Consider the following 24460-nt stretch of genomic DNA (forward strand, 5'->3'; position numbering starts at 1 on the left):
CAGGAGATCTGCTTGAGTCGATTGGAGGCATAGATTGAATATGTGGAGACCCGGTCCCGCAGATGTAACTTACGGTTTGTGGGATTCCACGGGGGCGCCGAGGGTAACGTCCCAGAGACCTCCATGGAAGACTGGATCAAGATGGCATGCCCACTATTTTTCGTGGTGGAAAGGGCCCAGAAGTCATTGGCCCCATCGCCCGAAACAGGAGCTCCACCTAGAACTATAATAGGGAAATCTCTCAACTACAGAGACGGGGATGAACTCCCATGAAGGGTTCGGAGCCACGGACTCCTGATATTTGAAAATAGCAGTATACGAATATTCCCAGACTACACAAGAGCTGTAATTGCAACAGCAGTCCTTTGGTAGTGTCAAACAAAAGCTAAGACCCCGCCAAACTGAAGGTGCTGTGGGATAGACGTTCTCATATTTTCATAACGCCAGAGAACACTCGGGGTTGGCTGGAGGTCCATAGTTCTGAATGTCAGCCTCCGACATCCAGGGGATGGGCTCATGGTTCACTGTGGCACGGAGATGGCCCCTCGGCTACTCCAAGGAGATAAAGCCGATGTAGATGCCGTTCGAGATCTGCCGGAAGAGCGGTGGTGCAATCTGACGGTACTCTGGACCTAGGAAAACAATAACAGGAGCGAGAAGCAGTCAGGGCCTTAGTTGAGGCAGTTACCTCTGCTGCTTCCTCAAACACAGAATCAGATCTTTTGGGGTCCCATGAACACCCAAGCGAGACTCTTAAGAATAGTTATTTGTTTGTAAAAAAAGTTTTATTAATTTAATATATTATTTCTAGATATTTGTCACATCTATTGAATATTATGATACGTTTTTTTGTTGTTGATATATTTATATATTTTTTATTGTTTTTAAAAATATATATTTTGTGTTGTTGTTGATATTTTGTTTGTTTTTAATTTTGAACTGACTCCAGTGGGAATATTAATTTTTACCCTTCCCCTATCCAACACTTTCCCTATTGAAGCACTAACTGGAGTGGGAATAGTCATTCATTTCATTTCAAACCTTTATTTCGGTCAATTGTAACCATAATAGATACATTTTTAAAAACTTTTTCCATAGTATGAATTTATCAATCGAATAATTATAGTACAACATGTAGGGGCAACTGGGGGCATTTACATGATCCATTCCGACTATGCCATAAGAACTTAGCTACTTCAATAAATACAATAAAAACCATTTAAGAATCATATAAAAGCTAGGGATTAAAATAAAACCACATTATATTAAAATTCATAAGTTTCCAAATCATAAACACATCTTATACTACATTTGTCAAGTTTGATTAATATCATTAAGAGCCAAACTGTACGGGATCGCAGACTGCTATTAATTATTAAAGTGCAAAAAAAATAAGAGTATGGGCTGTATTTACATGATCTTAACTATTATAGCTTCAATCCATTTTTAACTCTTAGGAGGTTCACCTTAAATAAAAATCTGCTTACACCAAAGACAACCAATTGTGATGTGTCTGTCTTAAGTATACCTCTCTGCAATGTCTAATGTTCAGATTTTTGCAGACTGGTTTAATCAATCTTTTCCTAGGGATGTCGTATATGGGGCAGAAAAATAATATGTGCAAGTCATTTTCTTTGACCTCTTTTGTACAAAACACGAACCTATCACAACAGCTATCTCCATAGTTGTTATCCCATCTAGATTTACTAGCATTTGTCTTGAGCACCCCGTATCTACATTCTAAAAACAGGGATTTTGCCAATTGGGGTCGTACCTCATATAAAAGGGGTTCAAAGTATGCTACATCTTTAAAGATGAGAAATCTTGATGTTAGAGATCCCAGGCTAGAACTATGTAGCACGTTGTTGTTGATGTAGGCCCAAAAAGTGGACTTTAACAGTTTCCTACACGCCATGGTCAGCTGGGATGGTTCTTCCCAAAAGTGCGATATGCCTAGCATCTTCATCCACGTTGTCACATGTTTAACCCATGGGATATCCTTACTTTGACAGATTTTCATAATCTCCTCTAGACCTTCTTTGTAGTGCAGCAAATCTGGGGTTGACCATATCCTCACCCATAATAAAAGAGTTTGTAATAATGCATAGTGATCGGTTCGTTTGATGTTAAGACCCATAACAACTTGAAATCAGGGGTGTCCTGTTCGGGAGACTTAATAATTTCCGAAATAAATTATTTTCTCCCAGTTCAAAATTCTTTTTACAGTAAGGCCCCCATATTTCTGCTCCATATAAAGTGGCTGATTGAGCTTTGTATTTAAATACCTCTAGAGCAGATGAAACTGCATTTGAGATACTCGCCCCATGTTTCTTCAAAATAGCGGTTGAATTTTAGAGCATGATCATCCTATTTTTTTCCAGTTGTGGCTTCCAGGTCAATTTAGTGTCTAATGTGGTCCCTAAGTAATTAAAGCTTTGCACATACTCCAATTTCTGATTGTTTAACACAAAATTCTTTTTGAAAGATCTGCGTGGATTTATTGACATGTATTTAGTTTTGCTGGAATTAATTTCAAGGCCTTTCTTTCTACAATACATATAAAAGGAATCCATTAAGCACTGCAATCCCTTTGGGGTTTGCGAGATTAAGATGGTATCATTAGCAAATAGTAATGCTGGTACCACTTTGCCTCCTAACTTAGGCGAGTAGTGGTTACAGCCTTCTAAGTATTGGGGGATATCATTTACATAAAGTGAGAAGAGGGTGGGTGTCAATACGCACCCCTGACGTACACCCCTTCTCAATGGTATCGCCTTAGTGAGTTCTCCCCTAGGCCCCCACCTTACTTGTGGGAATAGTCATTTTTACCCCTCCGCTATCCAACAATTTCCCTACTGTTGCACTCATTGGAGTGGGAATAGTATTTTTTACCCCTCCGTCATCCAACACTTTCCCTACCGTTGCACTAACTGGAGTGGGAATAGTAATTTTTACCCCTCCGCTATCCAACGCTTTCCCTACTGTTGCACTCTTTGAAGTGGGAATAGTATTTTTTACCCCTCGCTATCCAAGCTTTTCCCTACTGTTACACTCTTTAGAGTGGGAATTGTAATTTTTACCCCTCAGCTATCCAATACTTTCCCTACTGTTGCATTCACTGGAGTGGCAATAGTAATTTTTACCCCTCTGCTATCCAACACTTTCCTTACTGTTGCACTCACTGGAGTAGGAATGGGAATTTGAACCACTCCGCTATCCAACACTTTCCCTACTGTCACACTCACTGTAGTGGGAATAGTAATGTTTACCCCTCCGCCATCCAAAACTTTCCCTACTGTTGCACTCACAGGAGTGGGAATAGTAATTTTTACCCCTCTGCTATCCAACACTTTCCCTACTGTTGCACTCACTGGAGTGGGAATAGTAATTTTTACCCCTCCGCTATCCAACACTTTCCCTACTGTCGCACTAAAAGGAGTAGAAATAGTCATTTGTACCCCTCTGCTATCTAACACTTTCCTTACTGTTGCACTCACTGGAGTGGGAATGGTAATTTGAACCCCTCTGCTATCCAACACTTTCCTTACTGTCACACTCACTGGAGTGGGAATAGTAATTTTTACCCCTCTGCTATCCAATACTTTCCCTACTGTTGCACTCATTGGAGTGGGAATAGAAAATATTATTATTCCGCTATCCATCATTTTCTCTACTGTTGTATTTATTGTTTTGTGAAATGTACCTTTTAATTATGTTTTTATAGTCAAATGTTTGAATTAATTATAAAATGGTTATTTTTTAATTTAGAAATATCAAATAAAGATAATAGTGAGTAAATAATTTGAAAGTAAATATATGTATATGCATAAAATATTATGTCTGTGTGTTTATATATTTTTAAATTGTTTATTTCTTTATATTTGTTTAAAATATATATTAAATGTAGTTAATTTGGTTAAAGATAATGTTAATATTATAAATATGTAACATATTATTTTAGTTATAGTTTTAAATCAATATTTTTTTACATCAAAATTGTTTACTTCGATATTTTTGATTCAATATTTTTGTACTTGTTAATGTTTTGGAGACAATATTTTTTTAGTAAATATTTTTTTTCCAATATCTTGAACAGCGATATTTTTAACATCGATATTTTGTCAACGTTTGGTACATATGATCAGTCCTCATGGTTGCGCCCGGAATGAGCACTCTTTCGGTGTTATTTTAACCGATCACCACCAGTCAGTCATAAAAGGCTTCTTGCTTATTTCCCACTCCACTAGGAAATTCACAAGGCAAATATTCATACGTTGGCACTTTGCATTGTATTCAGCTACACATGGAATCACTACCCTCGTTTCACCTGGGTGACCAGTTTCATTTCTAAACTGGTCTACTTTTATATGTTGTTATTTGCACTTCTCTTTCTACTACTCAGGAGACTTCGCTCTCCTTACAGTGTACTCATTTTTACTTTTCCGTACAGTACTATATTTTCCTCAGCATGGTCGCGTATACATAGCATTGTATATATTTTAAATAGATTCTGACAAGATCTACTCTGTATCTCTCTGACTACTTTTGGACACTGTCCTTACTACAGGGAGCTCGGGTATTCAATATTCTTAATACATCTCACTACTAATGTTTATTCTATACTTGCATGCAAAATGGAACACTAAATACACATATGTCTTCGTATCTTAGAGAGCACAACGCATGCAAAATGTAGTTTTTCACTTGTATTATGATATATACTGGCATTCCCTTTGGCCCCCTTCCTCGGGTTCTCATCTTTCGGTCAACATCACCTATCATGGGTACCGCTTTTTATGGCTTTGGGTGAGCTCACGCTACAATGCATTTTTACACAATATCTTCAGTGCATTGTGACCAGCATATATAATTTCATGTCACTATTTTCCAAAGCGAGGTTAATAGATCTCCGTGCACACAGAATTTCAACGAAAATTTTTGAGATATCTCAGCGCGTGTACTTGTCACACCATGCCAGCGGTGTCTTGCAATATGTGAACAATGTGTGATTATACAATCACTGTAAGTCGCGCTGGTTCTACATGAAACCTGTTGGTTTCTACACCATATATCAACATTCTTTTCAATAAAGATTCAGTTCCATTTTATATCATTATTTCAGTTGTTTTATTCCTTTACGATGATTTGTTTCTTAATCAGATCATTCATTTCATTCATGAATATTATTCTCAATTTGTCAAATTTTCCAAACATTATTTCCATTAAGCCCAATGCATTTCGGCATCAACCTTCATCGGGGGCCTATAAAAAGGTAAACATACAGGACCTTAGTATTCAGTCATAGAACTTATCAGATCAAAACATCATTGCATATCTACTCCTTGTGTGTCAGTGAACGTTCATACAAAACCATGAAAGTAACATATTTTGAAACCATAAAGAAATTACGATTCACAAAATTATAATATTAATTCAAGTTCCTAACGAACACGTTTAACGAAACGCTGTGTATCGACTTACCCAGGGAAAGTAATGTGTGGCGTTCTCGTGGTTCCGAAACCCGGAAATGACCGATAATTTAATGGACCAATAGGATTCCATTATATGGAGCAGTGACTGGGGTCACGTGATCGGAAGAAAATAGGTTATATTATAATGCATTAGCCTAATGTTAAATAAAATAAGGATGTCCAAAACCTCATGGGTCGACCAACGAAATGTTTACGGGTTGTATTATAAATATTATCGGTGTTTCACAACTCGCGGTGCAGGAGTACCGGGTAGTGAATGTTATCTGTGATCTGATAGGCTGTGTGATAGTCACATGGTTCCTCGAGGGACGCATTCGCGAAGGGTCAGAAACACGCAGTTTCATAGGGTATTAGTTGATCACGAGGGGCGTGTTGTCAATAGGTAAACAAATAAAACGGCAAATAAAACAAATACAATGATCAGCTATGTATGAACATGATTATAAATGTTAATATTCAAAATAACTTCCTGTGTGTTATACAACTCTATATCAAGTCATTAAAGCAGCGTAGCATGGAGTCTTTGATTGATTTCCTTTTTGCTTAGGAATTCAAATTGTCTGATTAGTTGTGCTGTGGTAGACACGTTCGGACTGAAGGCTCTGGTCTCCTGTATGAGTCCATATATTTCTTCAGCTGCCTCTGGGGTAAATGCTAAAAGTTCAGCTTGTTTGGATGTTAATTGAGCAATTTCATCTAGTTGCATCTTTGGTTACTTGGTAGGTGCACTGGGGGATACTGAAGGCAGTGATTCAATAATGAGGTTAATAGATCTCCGTGCACACAGAATTTCAACGGAAATTTTTGAGATATCTCAGCGCGTGTACTTGTCACACCATGCCAGCGGTGTCTTGCAATATGTGAACAATGTGTGATTATACAATCACTGTAAGTCGCGCTGGTTCTACATGAAACCTGTTGGTTTCTACACCATATATCAACATTCTTTTCAATAAAGATTCAGTTCCATTTTATATCATTATTTCAGTTGTTTTATTCCTTTACGATGATTTGTTTCTTAATCAGATCATTCATTTCATTCATGAATATTATTCTCAATTTGTCAAATTTTCCAAACATTATTTCCATTAAGCCCAATGCATTTCGGCATCAACCTTCATCGGGGGCCTATAAAAAGGTAAACATACAGGACCTTAGTATTCAGTCATAGAACTTATCAGATCAAAACATCATTGCATATCTACTCCTTGTGTGTCAGTGAACGTTCATACAAAACCATGAAAGTAACATATTTTGAAACCATAAAGAAATTACGATTCACAAAATTATAATATTAATTCAAGTTCCTAACGAACACGTTTAACGAAACGCTGTGTATCGACTTACCCAGGGAAAGTAATGTGTGGCGTTCTCGTGGTTCCGAAACCCGGAAATGACCGATAATTTAATGGACCAATAGGATTCCATTATATGGAGCAGTGACTGGGGTCACGTGATCGGAAGAAAATAGGTTATATTATAATGCATTAGCCTAATGTTAAATAAAATAAGGATGTCCAAAACCTCATGGGTCGACCAACGAAATGTTTACGGGTTGTATTATAAATATTATCGGTGTTTCACAACTCGCGGTGCAGGAGTACCGGGTAGTGAATGTTATCTGTGATCTGATAGGCTGTGTGATAGTCACATGGTTCCTCGAGGGACGCATTCGCGAAGGGTCAGAAACACGCAGTTTCATAGGGTATTAGTTGATCACGAGGGGCGTGTTGTCAATAGGTAAACAAATAAAACGGCAAATAAAACAAATACAATGATCAGCTATGTATGAACATGATTATAAATGTTAATATTCAAAATAACTTCCTGTGTGTTATACAACTCTATATCAAGTCATTAAAGCAGCGTAGCATGGAGTCTTTGATTGATTTCCTTTTTGCTTAGGAATTCAAATTGTCTGATTAGTTGTGCTGTGGTAGACACGTTCGGACTGAAGGCTCTGGTCTCCTGTATGAGTCCATATATTTCTTCAGCTGCCTCTGGGGTAAATGCTAAAAGTTCAGCTTGTTTGGATGTTAATTGAGCAATTTCATCTAGTTGCATCTTTGGTTACTTGGTAGGTGCACTGGGGGATACTGAAGGCAGTGATTCAATAATGAGGTTAATAGATCTCCGTGCACACAGAATTTCAACGAAAATTTTTGAGATATCTCAGCGCGTGTACTTGTCACACCATGCCAGCGGTGTCTTGCAATATGTGAACAATGTGTGATTATACAATCACTGTAAGTCGCGCTGGTTCTACATGAAACCTGTTGGTTTCTACACCATATATCAACATTCTTTTCAATAAAGATTCAGTTCCATTTTATATCATTATTTCAGTTGTTTTATTCCTTTACGATGATTTGTTTCTTAATCAGATCATTCATTTCATTCATGAATATTATTCTCAATTTGTCAAATTTTCCAAACATTATTTCCATTAAGCCCAATGCATTTCGGCATCAACCTTCATCGGGGGCCTATAAAAAGGTAAACATACAGGACCTTAGTATTCAGTCATAGAACTTATCAGATCAAAACATCATTGCATATCTACTCCTTGTGTGTCAGTGAACGTTCATACAAAACCATGAAAGTAACATATTTTGAAACCATAAAGAAATTACGATTCACAAAATTATAATATTAATTCAAGTTCCTAACGAACACGTTTAACGAAACGCTGTGTATCGACATTACTTTCCCTGGGTAAGTCGATACACAGCGTTTCGTTAAACGTGTTCGTTAGGAACTTGAATTAATATTATAATTTTGTGAATCGTAATTTCTTTATGGTTTCAAAATATGTTACTTTCATGGTTTTGTATGAACGTTCACTGACACACAAGGAGTAGATATGCAATGATGTTTTGATCTGATAAGTTCTATGACTGAATACTAAGGTCCTGTATGTTTACCTTTTTATAGGCCCCCGATGAAGGTTGATGCCGAAATGCATTGGGCTTAATGGAAATAATGTTTGGAAAATTTGACAAATTGAGAATAATATTCATGAATGAAATGAATGATCTGATTAAGAAACAAATCATCGTAAAGGAATAAAACAACTGAAATAATGATATAAAATGGAACTGAATCTTTATTGAAAAGAATGTTGATATATGGTGTAGAAACCAACAGGTTTCATGTAGAACCAGCGCGACTTACAGTGATTGTATAATCACACATTGTTCAACTATTTTCCAAAGCCTCATTACTGCTATAATATGAGGTTGACACGTAAGAATTTTACGTAAAAGATTTCACGTTCCATACCAATGTATGTATTTTTTCTGCAGCCTTGATAAAGCCCAATGGGCGAAACACGTGTTGGCAGCTTTTGGTCGTATAGACCAGATATTGGCTGTTCCTGCTTATATATAAACCGAACATTGTGGAAACTAACAATGGAATAAAATACCGTCACGAAAAAGAAGAACAAAAATTTTGATGGACTTCATATTAGGAATCCTTTATTTATTAAATGAACTTTCTATGTGTACTCTAGTACTTATTATTTTGTATACTTTTTGCACAGGACATAACCTGCTTAGGACAAACACCTTAGGTGGCAGCGTGCCTCTAGTACCCTGGTAGCACCTCTACCACACATGAAGATATATGTGTATGATCTAACATCTCTAACAACAGCGCTGAAAATTGGATCTGCTATTGTTGTGAGCATAGCCACCATTTATGTTTGAATAGTTAGGACATTTTTACTTAGTTTTTGCCCAACTCTAAACTGAGGAAAACCTGGGGGGACTTTTCCAGAATGTGCTTGCTTTTTCTGTATGTTCAGGGTACTTTCCTTAGTAATTTGGTTAAGCTTTAAAGATACAAATATGTTTTATGAGGACAGCAGCTCATTTCTGTGGCAATTATTTCAAGACTCGAAAGAGTTGGCTGAAAACTTGCAGGGATTTATGAAAATTTAAGAGAGTTTCCTAATGATGCAGGGGAGGTTTATGAGGACTTAAAGATTTGTTTTGAGAATGTAAAGTGAATTTATGAGGATCTGAAAGTTTCCTAACACTTTGTGTAAGCTCAGTAGTGGCATTTACACACAGCAGCATTGAGACCTGCTCCTTATACACTGACAGGAGGATAATAAACCAGCCTTACCTGCTTAGGGTGCTTCTGATATCCTGCAAAACAGAGAGACAAACACAGCGAAATCAGTTTCCACAGGAGATGTTAAAGTTATGGCAGTATTTTTAGGAGTGAAACACTTAGCTATCTATGGTTAGAAAACAGTGACTGGGGTCCCATGACACAGCACATTCTGGGATATCACATGACTAAGCACAAAATGTGATATTCTGAATGAGGTCACAAGATATAACAGAAACTGATACTTGGAATGGTAATGACATAGCACAGTGTCACTCTGAATGGAGTCACAAAACACAGCTCATTCTGATATTCAGAATGAGGTCACCTGGCATATTGTATGATGTTCTCAACAGGGTCACATGCATTGGCATCATTTAGGGATTTCCAGGGGTCGCAGCTGTGACTTAAGGCTTACCCCTGATGACCCCTGACACTGCTTGTGCGACCTCTGGCTTCAGAGGTAGCAAAATGAGTGTCAATAAGAAAGAGGCAGCTCTATGGGGGTCGTGCCCCACCTTAGTTTTCAGGCAATTTTATATTACACTGTTAGTGAATAATATATTATTATTCACTCTTAGTGTAATAAAAAATGGGGCACTAGGATCTAGAATGAGAACTTCTGTGGCAGATGTCTTAAATAAAAAAATGTTTCTAAATATATGTAGGGTATGTGCTTTGTGAGTGTGTTTGTACGTGTGAGCACGAGTGTGTGTAAGTAAAAGTGAGTGTCAGTGACAGGTAGTGTGTGAGAGCCACTAAAAGGGAGTGAGTGAGAATGAGTGAGAATGAGTGGCAGTGAGCGCGAGCGAATCAGAATGAGCGACAATAGGAGTGAGTGCACGAGCAAAAAAGTATGAGTGAGTAAGACTTAGAGTGAGTGTGAATGAAGGAGAGAGAATGAGTGATAGAGTGTGTGAGAATGACGGAGTTAGCGCAAGTGAGTATGAGTAAGTATGATGGTGTCAGAGTAAGAATGAGTGAGAGTGAGGAAGACTGAGTGAGAATGAATATGCTTTGAAGCAGCTTCCGGATTGGCTCAAGAGGTGAAGAGTAGGCCTAGTCTTCAAGGCAGCAGGTTTGTCTTTACAGAAGAGCATGGCCAATCACAGCATGGCTTTATTATGAAGCCATGCACTGATGGGTCATTTTCTATCCCTTGCTGCCTTTCCTTCACTCGCTCTACTGTTTCCGCCTCATCCTGCCCAGCACAGGGAGTAGCAAAGACGAGGGTGAGAAGCGCTGCGAGTAAGTAACGGTTATGGTAAAAACTATTTTACAGGATTAATGTTTTCTTAAGATGTTTTACAAGACAGAAAATTAACCTGGTAAACAGACATAAGAGATACCTGAGGAGATGTTCAGAATATGGTAAAAACATTATGAAAACTGGCCATGAAATTAAAGGGTGTAGAGAGGTGAACAAAAGAGGAGTGAAAAATAAAATCACAAGGGGAAGCCAGATGACTGAGGCACAAAATTATACACTCTCTGATTGGTAAAATGTAAATTTCATCATTTAAGTGAACCATGCAACCTCTGAGATGATCTTAGAAGGCCAAACGGCACTAAAACGGTAATATAGTAGGACTTCAGGATAGACTTCAGGATGATAAATGTTTAATAATAAGCAAGTGTGCCATGGTCGTATGTTGGCTAATTTTTTATGAAACTACTATCAAGAATTATGAGGAAGAAAATCCAGAAACATTTAAAGCAGGGGTCTGCAACCAGTCGATCGCAAGCTAGAGGTGGCTCACCGACAACCTGTCAGTACATCGCAGTGTAGTGTAGCTCCTATAGTCCCAATAGGCTCTGCGCATTGGAATAATATCTTCAGTAGTGTAGATGTAGGACTGAGGTCATCTAGGTCTCTACTGACTATATTAGACTTAAGTTTTTGCCAGCTAGCTCAGAGTTCACTAGAAACTTTCTCGAATAAGCGAGGAGGAGTTTAACCTCCCTGGATAGACCAGAAGGAATTTAGTTTCTGACAACCATAAAACATGACAACTTTGCTCTCCCTGAATAAGAGTATATCTCTAGAGTCGTGTGAAAACAAAAGACAGCTATTTCACTCAGTCAAAGGTGCGTACTTAGTTTCACCAGATTGCAGAGAAAAAGAGAGACGGGCGTTTTCAATAAAAGGTGTTATTTATTGAGCAGTCTTCTTTCTCATGCAAGAGAAATGGAATTGCTACAATTGCAATACTTATAGTTAAGTAAAGTGCATACAGTAAAAGCATGATTATAAAATAATACTGTAAAAGCATGGATATGGTTTCTTAGCCATTTGATACTTTAAAATGGATAAAATAGATACATACATATATACATTGACTAATCGTACTCAACTGGTGCTTCTAACTACGCCTACCCCGGTGTACCTGACCTAAGCCTAATACGTGGGAAGGAGTAAGTAAGTAGCAGTTTAAGTTAAGTTTGTTTTGCCAAGGATCTGACTCAAGAATTCTCTGTAAGGGTTTAGTCAGTTCAGTACCTGGGTATTAGAAGGCAGGAGGTCTGGTATCTCTCTCTCAGGACTCGGTATCCCAGTCACCCGCAAGGGTAAGCTGGAAACGCCGGAGGCTGGATTTCTCGGCAAGAGAAAAGACAGCGTCTTTCTCAGCGCGTCAAAAGGGAGGGGCAGCGTCCATGGGCTCTCGCATCAGTTGGGCTCTTCGGAAGTAGTAGCTCCTCTGCTCCAGGATTACCACCGTGTGTTTGCTCAAGGCAGCGTCGGTATATTTATACCTGAAAGGTGCCGGGGTTGACGTAAGGATGGACATAAGACGTCAATAAAGATGTCACTAAGAACTGGTCGTTCTTACAGTGCTTTACAGGAGTTCTCGGACGAAATCAAAACAAAGCAGAGGGGATTTCCCAGGTTGCTGGAGGCTTGGATTTGTTTAAGAACTCGGTGTGCTTTCTAGGGGGCTGGAGGAATAGGCTTGCTTAATGTGTCAGCATGCGCTATGACTGAATTATGAAAAGGGTTTCTATGCCGTTGCAGGGATATTATTGATTTATAACCGGACAAGGGCAAAGAATAGGAATATTGATTCAGGTACCTAGATAAAACACACTACAGCAGCCTGACCTCACTTCTGTATCCTGTCACTGCAATTTTGTTTATTTTTAGGCCTTTTTGGTCTCTTATCCATTCTTGACAGCTGTCGCACACACCAACTGCTCCAATTGGCTATTAAGCTTTGCTGGGGATTGGTCGGGCAAAGCGAGTCCTGCCTGAGCAGTGTTAGACTGCCCACCGTCAGTGACTGGTGTGCTTCCAGTCCATGTTGGCTGCTTCCCATTGGCTAATATACAAGGCGGGATGTCCTTACACCGCCTCTACCAGCCCCCGTGTGGTGTGGCTCTGTCTAAAGGACTTGAATAATGTCACGAACACATGACCCAACACCTACGAGACCTTCACTGGCTCCCTGTGGAGAAGAGAATCACCTTCAAGCTCCTCACCCACACCTACAAATCCCTCTACAACATCGGACCCAAATACCTCAACCTCCGCTCCACCGACCTCGCCCTGGCAGAAGTCCCCGCATCCGAAGAAACAGAGCAGGCGGGAGAACCTTCTCCTATATCGCAGCCAAAGCCGGGAACGAGCTCCCGGTGAACATCAGACGCTCCCCGACCCTGCACACGTTCAGAAAGGACCTCAAGACCTGGAACGAGCTCCCGGTGAACATCAGACGCTCCCCAACACTGCACACGTTCAGAAAGGACCTCAAGACCTGGAACGAGCTCCCGGTGAACATCAGACGCTCCCCAACACTGCACACGTTCAGAAAGGACCTCAAGACCTGGAACGAGCTCCCGGTGAACATCAGAGGCTCCCCGACCCTGCACATGTTCAGAAAGGACCTCAGCTCCTTGAGACCCTCACAGATGAGTCGCGTGCTATATAAACCTCCTGATTGATTGATTGATTGATTGATAGGTTCGCTAGTGCGGCGCTGGTGCATTTGAAGCTTTATCTCGAAACAGAAGCTGGCGGAGCCCCCAATCCACCCAACCATTCTCTGGAAATGATATAGCCCGACACGCTTGCAGCTCCTCCGTGGGTTGCTCATCATTGAATTCAGGTAACTAAAACTCTAATGTAAACATTAATACACTTAAAAAAGCCTTTTGTGTGCATGTTTGTGCTGGTGAGTTTCCGTCAGTGGAGTGTGCCGTTCTCTTCAGAGTCAAGTGACATGATGGGGGGTTCCTCTTCAGCACCCCGCAGCATGGCCTTCTGGGTGCTATCCAAAATGAATAACCAACAACAGCACCCGCTAGCCAATAGCTTTTATATCAGATGGCACTTGCCCGACCCTGGAATCCACTCCAGCTCCCACATCTTAAACAATAGTGGCAGGTTCAGGGACAGGATGTGGCCTAACGGCTAGAGCGCTCAACCTCGAAGCTGGGGATCCGGGTTTGAGTCTCAACAGCCTGCGATTTTGGGCAAATCGGTCTATCTCCCTGTGAAATGAATGTGTCCGTCTGTAATGCAACTGGTGCTCATGTAAAGAGCTCTGAAACCTTCGGGTCGAGTTTGCGCTCAGTAAAACTGAAAGAAAAATGATACTGTTTTCTCAGGAAAGGCCACTTAAATACTTGTTCTTTTGGCAGTGCAGGCTGACTGCTGGGTGAGAGGGGGGTGCATGTTCACGACTCTGGGTCCAGAGGTAACTGGAAACGTGCGCATACGGTGTTTGGGGTGTTCGTATCCCTCCCCTCTCGCAAGATCCCATCTCAGAGACCCCCGCGCGCCGGCTGCGGCCTGTGTGTGTGGTTGTTGAATTATTAGCTGCACTCTAGATTCTCAGTAGAGTATTCAAGTCACTAGACCTGCATTTTTTAAATTTTTCGAGACCTGATCATGTAAATTAAAGCCGCGTTTCACAGGGATCTTGTATGTTTAAATACATAAAGTAATCTGAGTCATTCCTGGCCACAAACCGGAGACAGGAACATTATTTTACATTTCTTTTCATTGAATTTGAATGACTAAGCGGGTGTGGTGTAAGGGCCAGAACTGCCGACTTTGAAGCTGGGGATCCAGGTTCGAGTCTCGGCGTAGGCTCGACATCCTCTGATTCTGGGCAAATGACTTAATCTCCTATCGACTACGGCCTATGGATAGCGCCTAAAGACCCTCACTGGAAGGATTATAAATTGTAATAAAATAATGAGAGAAATATAAAATAGGTTCCTGGCTCCGGTTTGTGCCTAGGGACCACTTGCAAGCAGTACTTGATTAGGGAGGTGCTAGGGGGGACTCTGGGAACAATGCAGCAGTTGCTCGGCCTTTAGCAGGTCACAATGATTTTGCTGATCAGAAGTAGCTCTCACTACAGAAAAGGTTGGTGACCCCCGGTATACAGGGATTACTGGCAGCACCAACGGTTTCATGCAGTAAAAGTTACCAGTGTAGAACGAGCAGCATTTGCAAGAGGGATAGCCGTGCACCTATCCCGCGCACGTCCGCTGCCTGCGTCACCCTCCTATAGAGAACTCCAATGTTCTGATGTTATTGTCCACGTTGCGACATGCTGTGTGAACTGCACATATTATTTACTAGCAGATATCAAGAAATACGAAGTATCCAATGCGATCAAGTAGCGGCCTATAGGGACCTTGCATCAGGAGGAAGCGGGGACCACTTACCTATTTATTAAGAGAAGGTGCACCTGTCTCGAGCCAACAGCTGAAATGAAATGAAAAATTGCACTTGTATAGCGCGTAACTACCCGGAGGCCTCGCAGCGCTACGGCACTCCTTAACAACTCTGTAACAACAGCAACAGCAAAACCTGCCGTACTTCCGCACCATCTTCAGTGTTACTGGTGGAAGCAGAAGTTTAATATTCTGAATTCAGCTTTGTCGCCAGAATGAAAGGGGACGTTAAAGGGCGGTGAAGGGCATCGTTTTCAGGCTCTAACTGGAAAGTGATGGCACGGATGTGTGCAGGCCTTTTACAGCTTTCGGGCTTTTCAGAGCTGCACAAAGCCCGCAATGCCCATGTAAGCAGGTTGTTTTCCCACTCACATCCTTGGGAGCAGATTGTTTTTTGAGCTGTGTTGGTAGGGGGGAGCCAAGCTCTGCTCCGCCGGCAGCAGGCAGATATTTTGCCAAACTCCGTGCTCCAAGCGGAGCACAGAATGTGGCAAAACGGTGCCAAAGGGGGGGCGTGGCTTGCAGCCGAGCATGGCGGCAGCCTAAAGGAAGAGCTCCGGTGACGACGCGGCCTCTTCATCTATCCGACAACGAATCCGTCCTCCTTATGACCTCTGTGGAGAGGACCTGAAGCCTGGGACCGGGCGGGACAAAAGGCAGAGACTCCGGTGAAGATCGAAAACCGGGAAGTCAAGTTCTAGGCGACGGACCCTGTGGCCTATGCAACCAGCCGGAACCAGGGGCTAGCGTACTAAGGAGGCTGGCAGGAAGTGCCAGGGACCCGGGCAAGCAGCGCCGGAAAAGCCCGACCGAGAGACAGTGCGGCGGAGAAACGGAAAGTTCGCTCCGGAGGCAACAACCGGAATAACCGCAACTGTGGGGGCGCCTGCAAAAGAACACACTGGGACACATAGCTGGTGAGGAGCCGGACTGCGGGCTGGCCGAGGAGACGCGAGTGGAGCTGACTCCGCCGGGCCGCGCCGGGCCGCCGTATTACTAAAGTATATCTGTAAAGAAGAGCCTCCCGAAGCTGATGTAGGGTGGCGGGAGATGCCAGAGAGATACCTCCGTAGGCACGGAATGCTCAGGCGTCCGTCTCTGTGCAATCGAAGCCCTGCATGCGGAGGGAACCGGGCGGGGACAGAGGCACGGCAATAGCAGAGGGCCGCCATCTTGGTAAAGTGCATCGGGCGCCCGAGTCTGAGGTACTCCCGAAGCCTGCAACAAAGACTGGCAACTGGACTGATCCAAGAGCCCTGACCACCAGAAACAAGCACTACAGAGTATTAGTGGCAGGTACAGAATTGGCATGAGCAGGGTGAAAGTCAAGGCACGATAGACAGGGGAGCAGCCTGGAGACTTGGGATAAGCATCAAGGGGCACACAATTATTGGTGATGCATCATCACGCCATATATGAGAGGCTCGCAGGTAAGTAGGAACCTCGCAGAGCGAGTAAAGATAAGGCCTAATAGACCGGGAAGTATAACGCTGATGCGGGATTGCCCCCCCCCCGCGCAAACCGACACACGGTTACAGGTATATTACAGAATCGGCACTGCTAACACAGAGAGCGCAACCAGTGACACAATCCAGCGGGACCCGGGGCTCGGACGCGGAGGACCGCCGCGGACGACCAAGAAGGACGCTCCAGACGGAACAACGCAAGGATCCTTGGGGTTCCAGAATCCGAAGGTACGAGAGCAATGTACCTCTATGTGGAGGAGTTGGTAAAGACCGAACTTCAACCCAAGGGCCTGTCCACCTTTTTCTCCGTCGAAAGGGCCCACCGGGTCCCAGGAGGCAGACCGAAACCAGGTGCAGCGCCGCGACCGATCCTGGCTCGACTGTTCAACTTTAGAGATCGAGACGCCATCCTGCAGGCGGCACGAGTGGCACCGCAGATAAAAATCCAAAATTCCACACTGGCCTTCTTTCCGGACTACACGGCCGAAGTTGCTTGTCGTAGGAGAACGTTTCTGGACATTAAGAAAGAACTCAGGTCGCGGGAAATTCAGTACTCCATGCTGTTCCCGGCAAGATTGCGAGTGGTGGCAGACAACAAAACTTGGTTCTTTGATACCCCTGAGATCGCTCGAGACTGGCTGGATGGCTGGAGACCAGTGGAGCAGCCGCGTCGGACACACAGAACACACAGGAACCGGGGAACTAACAGCTGCACGAGCTCTCGAACGTCGGGACGCGGACCAGGGGACAGGTCCCCGGCAAGAGACAATAGTGTCAATGCCTCTGAAGGAGAACAATAGACACCTGGTGCATGATAACACTTGTACCAAAGGCCTTACAGAACGCCCTGGATACTAGGTGGACGGCGTCCACGGAGAGGAAGAGAGGCGGTCGTCTCCGGAGAAGTCCTTTCCCCAGCGAGCAAGTATTACTGACAATGGGGTTGAGCTTAAGCACTCTGCTAAATTGGGGGAGCGGGCAGTTCAGGGTCCGTGTAGCAGGGAGGGGGGAGTTAAGGGAAGGGGCGTTTTTCAATTTTTAGGATGTTATACTTGTAGAGATTGGATTCATGATGCAATTAAATTAAATTAAAGTAGAAATAGTATAACTAGCGCACTGCTGTTACAGCAAGGTCAGTTAGTATGGCAGACAAGTCCTCTTACCCACATAGGCAATGACCAAGGGAGGGGGGAGTCTAGAATGGGACCTGTGGCACTGCTGCAACTAATGTCCTGGAAGGTGAGAGGACTGGGGGATAAGATCAAGCGGGGATTGGTACGGCAAAGCATTAGACGATTAAATCCCGCCCTGGTCCTGTTACAAGAAACTCAGGTTCCCCTCGTGATCCGGTACCCGCTTCTGTTCTTAAAAATCTGGACGTTCCTGCCCTGTCCATCATTGCTGAAACTTTAAATTCTTCCCTTCAGCTCGCCGCAGTGCCCTCAATATGGAAACACGCCATGGTCAGCCCACTTCTAAAAAAAAAAAAAACACTGCAAATCCGGAGCTCTCCTCAAATTACCGGCCGATCTCACTCCTCCCTATTTTTTCAAAATTGTTGGAAAGACATATTCACTCTGCCCTCACCCTCTTCACCGAAGAAAACGGTCTTCTCCATCCATCTCAATCTGGGTTTAGGGCCGGCTTCTCTACTGAAACTGCCCTACTAGGAGTTACCGGAAACATCAGGAAACTCCTAGACGATGGTCAGACAGTCGCACTCATTTTACTAGACTTGAGTGCGGCTTTCGACACCATCTCACACTCCAAACTCCTGGCCACCCTGGGAAGAAATGGCATCAGGGGGGATGCACTAAAATGGATTGAGTCCTTCTTGTCACAGAGAACCTTCCAAATTACATCCTCAATAGCCTGCTCCGATACAATGAGCGCCCCCCATGGAGTACCACAGGGCTCCATCCTAAGCCCTCTGTTTTTCAATCTCTACCTCCGGCCCTTGGCTGATCTAGCTGATGAATCTGGCCTCACCCTCATGACATACGCTGATGATTCTCAAATCATCTTCTCCCTGTCAGAAGCAAACCCACTTATCCCATCTCGTCTCAAACAAGGTCTCCAAAACATCTTCAGTTGGATGTCCGCACACCAGCTGAAACTCAATGGAGACAAGACCGAGGTCCTCCTTCTGGGGAAAAACAAAGACCTCTGGAACGCATCTCACTGGCCCTCCGAGCTCGGTTCCATCCCCACTCCCGCTACTCAAGTTAGAAATCTGGGAGTCATCATCGACAACACCTTGTCCATGAAGCAGCAGGCTAACAGAGTGGTTGGCCTCTGCTTCACCATCCTGAAATGGTTAAGGAAGATCCTTTGGATGTTGCCCCTTGACACCCAAAAGTCCGTAGTCAATGCACTTATTACATCTAGGATTGACTACGGCAACATTCTCTACCTAGGCTCAAACAAAGCTGTCATTAACCGACTACAAGTGGTCCAGAACTCAGCGGCTAGGCTACTCTGTAATATCCCAAAAACCTCCAGTGTGTCCAGCCACCTAAAAGACCTACATTGGCTCAGGGTGGAAAGCCGCATCAGGTTCAAAGCCCTGAGCTATATGTTTAGGATCAAATCTGGTACCGCCCCTAAATATCTCCAAACCCTCGCCACTCCCTACACCCCGGCTAGAGCACTACGTTCTCAAAATGCTGCAAACTTTTCCACCCCAAAGTTCAGACTTGCAAGAATGGGAGGAAGATCTTTCGCGGTCATGGGGCCCACACTCTGGAACAAACTCCCCCTCCATATCCGTAAAGAAGACAGGTATAACATCTTCAGAAAACAGCTAAAGACCTGGCTCTTCCAGAAATAATCCACCGTCATTTACCGTCCTCCTAAAAATTGCTTCAATTCTGTCATCGGCGCCGGGAAACCCTTGTTGGGTAGCTGCGCGCCATACAAATGCAAAAAATAAATAAATAAATAAATAAAAGGCACGGCAACCCAAGCTTTAGATAGAAGGGGATACCAAATGGTAGTCCACTCTGAATTCACTACGGGATCAAGGGGGACAGGGATATTGATACACAGATCCTCACGCTACATAGTGCAATCCACTAAAATAGACGATCAAGGACGTTTCGCAGCGGCACATGGGCAGTGGGAAGGCAAGCCACTGAATGTGGTGTCGGTGTATATTCCGCCGGCACTCCACACGATCGCTCTTCCAGAACTAGGAAAGTTCCTACTGGAACTCCCTGAGGGGGATCTTATCATAGGGGGGATTTCAACTCGGTGGCACACAACGCGCAGGATAGATTCCCGGTACGAGCACAGACCCCTGGCCCTTCCCGACTAAGCGACTTCTTAGAAGCCCAGGGACTGATTGACCTCTGGCGTAGGCTGCACCCAGACGACCGACACTACACCTACTACTCGGCGGCTCATGACAGCCTGTCCCGAATTGACTACTTTCTCACACTGGGAGGGGGACTCCTCACCATAGAAGATGTACAAATTAGACCGAGGGGCATTTCAAGTCACTCACCATTAACACTGGCCTTGTCGAACCCTGAGAGATCCCGCAAGCGCATTTACCCAATATATCCAGGGTACCTTAAGGTGCCGCAGATAAGAAAAAAGCTGAAGGAAGCGACGAGGTACTATCTCGCAGAGAACGAAGCCTCGGTAACGTCGCCTTCTGTATTATGGGAAGCCTACAAGACGGTTATCAGAGGACAAGCTATCTACACGATCGGAGGGCATAGGCGCACTCAAAGTCAAGAACTGCTAGATATGGAAGCTAAACTCGCCAGGGTTAACGAAGAGCACATGACACGCCCGACGGCAGACATGTTGCACGCGCTCCGATTGTGCCAGCAGCGGCATACCGATCATATGCGCCATAGAGTAGTAGAAAATATTGCGGCAACGACACATAGAATTTACGACATTGGAGATAAAGCGAGTAAGCTTCTAGCATGGCTGGAGAAAAAAAGGGGAGGACCGAGAAATATACTACAATTAAAAGATGCCGAGGGTACGGTACACACGCGTCCATCCCTAATAGTGGAGTTGCTGGCCGATCATTTCCAGAGGGTGTACTTCCCTGAGGTAGAAGTCACACCAGAAATGGCGACAAGGGCCCTACAGGGGGTGCCCACCCGCACCCTGTCGCAAGAAATGATGGAAGAACTGGAAGCCGATTTAACTGTAGAGGAGGCACAGCTGGCAATAGCTGCACTGCACTCAGGCAAAGCATTGGGCCCCAACGGGATACCAACTGAATGGTACAAAATTATGTCCGAAACACTCAGTGCACCACTGCTAAACATGTACACAGTTAGTTTGGAACGGGGACAGCTGCCATTCGACCAACGAGTGGCGACCAGAGTGGTGATCCCAAAACCCGGAAAGCCACCAGAGGAATGCGGGTCCTATCGCCCGATATCCCTCCTTAATGCCGAAGTTAAGATCTTGGCGAAACTATTAGCCGGAAGATTAATGCCTCATTTAGCGTATTTAATACATCCAGACCAGTCGGGATTTATGCCGCACAGAAGTACGGCACTCAACCTCCGAAGACTGCATGGGGCAATAGCGCGGGCCCCACTGTTGACGGAGCCAGCAGTAGTCCTCTCATTAGATGCCCAGATGGCGTTCGATCTGGTAGAATGGAGCTACCTCTTTGCGGTTCTGAAGCATATGGGTTTTGGCCCGAAATTCATTTCATGGGTCAAACTTCTATATGAAGGCCCGGTGGCGCTAGTGACGGCGAATGGCCACATTTCGCGAGAAATACCATTAGCCAGGGGAACGAGGCAGGGATGCCCGCTCTCGCAGCTACTTTTAGCTTTAGTTCTGGAACCCCTAGCCACTATCATCAGGACTACCCAGCTGCTGCGGGGCATACGCTGGGGTAGTGATTGGGAAGACAGAGTCGCATTGTACGCGGACGACATGCTAATTTACTTAACGAATCCAGAGGAGGGCATACCAATACTGCTGGAAAAAAAAAAAAACGGTGCCAAAGAAGCAGAGTTTTTCGCCCACTCCTAGAATCAACATCCCTGGTCACATGATACAGCAGTGGGTGATATGAATGAGTTTACATGACACCGTCTGCTAGTATATAACAAGTCACATGACACAGTCTGTGATATTCTGAATGTTATCACATGAAGCAGTGCAGTGTAGGATTTACTGAATGAGGCCACATGACAGTCTGTGATATTTTGAATGGGGTCACATGACACTGCTTTGTCTGTTATATTCTAATCTATGTCACATGACCCAGCACATGGGAACTTCACATATTATAAATCATGAATGATTTCCACCCGTAGAGGAGACATTTTACAAGACCTACAAATGATATCACACACACAGAGCACAGCGAGAGTGGCAAATGGAAGTTGGTTTCTACCCATGAACACTCTGTATGTCACGCTCTGGACCTCTGCAGTGATGTGATTCGTCTTAATGGAGTCTCATACACTAAAATCTTTGTTACAATTTAGTTACTAGCTGTAATTTATAGCGCCCAGACACCAACGGAGACAGTGCATGATACATGCGTGCTACATGTGGGGTTAAGTTGAGCTCAGAGTGTGTCTATTGCGATTTAATGTATGGGGACAGGAGTCCATTTTGGATCCCCCGTGTGTGAATAGTAAATATGATGGAGGCTGGAGGGAGCCTGCCAGATAGGGAGGTAGATTGTGGAAACCTTCTTCAGATCTTTGAAGCGGACCAGACTTCTGTGAAAGGAAAGGAATGAGGAAGACAAATGAGGCTTGGAGGGAATTTGCTGCCCATTTCCTGCATTCTTCATCCCCAGAAGAGTTAATGCAGTTCTGTGTAGCAGCTGAGTGGGAAGGCCTCTATTCTGAGCCTGTGTCTCAGTTTCCTCTGTCACGGCACACCCAGCTCCACTCTCTCTTCCTGCCAAGATTGCGTGACAAAGACTTTAACCGGACCAGTCTGTGCTAATAAATAAATAAAATGTCAGAACTGTCTGAAGTCAGCTCCAGAGATAGAGCTCTCGAATTTTCATCTACAAATAAAAACACTAGGACAAATACTAGTAAGAAACCCGGGTCACTGTGCCAGGAGACTCTTTGACCAGTGTCAAAACCCACAAAGCACTGATGGAGATAAATAGCATAGAATTTTAGAGAAACATCTAAATAAGGAACATACAGGTACATGCATCATTGTTGCCGTTTGCGATTCCTTAATTGCGAAAATTAGGAAATCGCAATTAAGGAATCGCAAACGGCAATGTATCAAAAAAAAAAAATCGCAATTTGTTTTGCGATTCCTTATTATTCCTTAATTGCGAATCACAATTTGCGAATCGCAATTAAGGAATCCCTTCCCATTGATTCCTATGGGCCAAAAGGCCCATAGGAATGAATGGGAAGACAATCTCAATTTGCGATTCGCAATTAGCTAATCGCAAATTGAGATTGCGATTTCAAGGGTGCAGGGGTGTCCAAAGGACACCCTGTTGCACCCCTGAAATCAATCTATGCACATATGTTGTGCACACACATGCCCTAAGGGCGATTTTTGCGATTCGCACCGTTTGCGATTCCTACATCGCTTGATGCATGTGGCTCAATATGTTTATTAGGTATAAAAAAGTCAATGTTTACTAGAAAGATATTTTTGTTTGCCACATTCTGAATCCTATCTAACCTAAAACACCATTTACATCTTTGATGGTCATGAATTACTATGATAGTCTTATGTTCAGCTCTTCCTAAAGCTGTGATGTCACAGAGTATTATATCACAAATGCTGGTCCTCAGAGTGGTCATCAGTGTAGTCATTTGTTGTGAATCAATATAGCAACTACAGCGCGCACACAGGGTTGACGGCTGTAAAGATTGAACCAGTTCCAGAGCCAGGATCCTTACAGGCGAGTGTTATAGAGAACAATGGTCCCTATTTTCAGAGGAAGCATCACTTATATACAATAATCATACTCTAAATAGGTAGTATGTCTTTTGTCCAGCCGGACAAGAATTTATTTTACAAATATATATAAAATTAAATTGTTAGGAACATTCAATGACAAGTGGGCACATCCGTGACCCACAAAACAGTGAGACAACACAACGAAGCACAGAATGGCCAAAGGGCAAAGTGAAATACGTCTGTAGACTCCTATTTGAAAGTTTTAACAGACTAAGTTCATTTTCTTATACACCATTGCACATTACAATATTGCATATGGCGTTTTTTGGTGTCGACGACGTTTGGATGCCACCACTAGATACTGGGCATCATCCTCAGGACAACATAATATTTCATTGTTGTCTTTATGAATTTACAATTACACTGTGCCTAAATCGCATTACTGCAAATTGGATCAGAAGCAGGCGCGATAGCTCGGGGTCACAAGGGGCGGTTAGCCAGCTGATAGGGATCGTGTTAGTTCGGGAGTCCACTTGGATAGTCGAGATAGGGATTCTTTACAAGTGCACAATCGCATAGTTTCAAGATCAGGAGCTCGATGGCTGGTCCTTTCAGGCGAGGGCAACCTGGAAAGGACCCCTGCAAGCAGAGCTGTAGGCTGCCTGTAGAATAGAGGAGCTGTAGGCTGCCTTTGGAATAGAGGAGCTGTAGACTGCCTTTAGAATAGAGGAGCTATCGGCTGCCTTTAGAATAGAGAAGCGGTCGGCTGCCTTTAGAATAGAGAAGCGGTCGGCTGCCTTTAGAATAGAGAAGCGG

General features: G+C 43.6%; 1 protein-coding gene across 1 annotated transcript in view; it reads right to left on the reverse strand.

Moving 5' to 3' along the window:
- The window catches only part of LOC144754095 (E3 ubiquitin-protein ligase TRIM39-like), a 210877-nt gene that overhangs the window by 93907 nt on the left and 92510 nt on the right, over positions 1-24460 (reverse strand). Inside the window, exon 4 of the mRNA XM_078641662.1 lies at positions 9624-9646. Coding sequence (XP_078497788.1) covers positions 9624-9646 — 23 coding nt within the window. The remainder of the gene's footprint in view (positions 1-9623; positions 9647-24460) is intronic.

Source organism: Lissotriton helveticus, chromosome 5_1, assembly GCF_964261635.1.
Source record: "Lissotriton helveticus chromosome 5_1, aLisHel1.1, whole genome shotgun sequence".
NCBI lineage: Eukaryota > Metazoa > Chordata > Amphibia > Caudata > Salamandridae > Lissotriton > Lissotriton helveticus.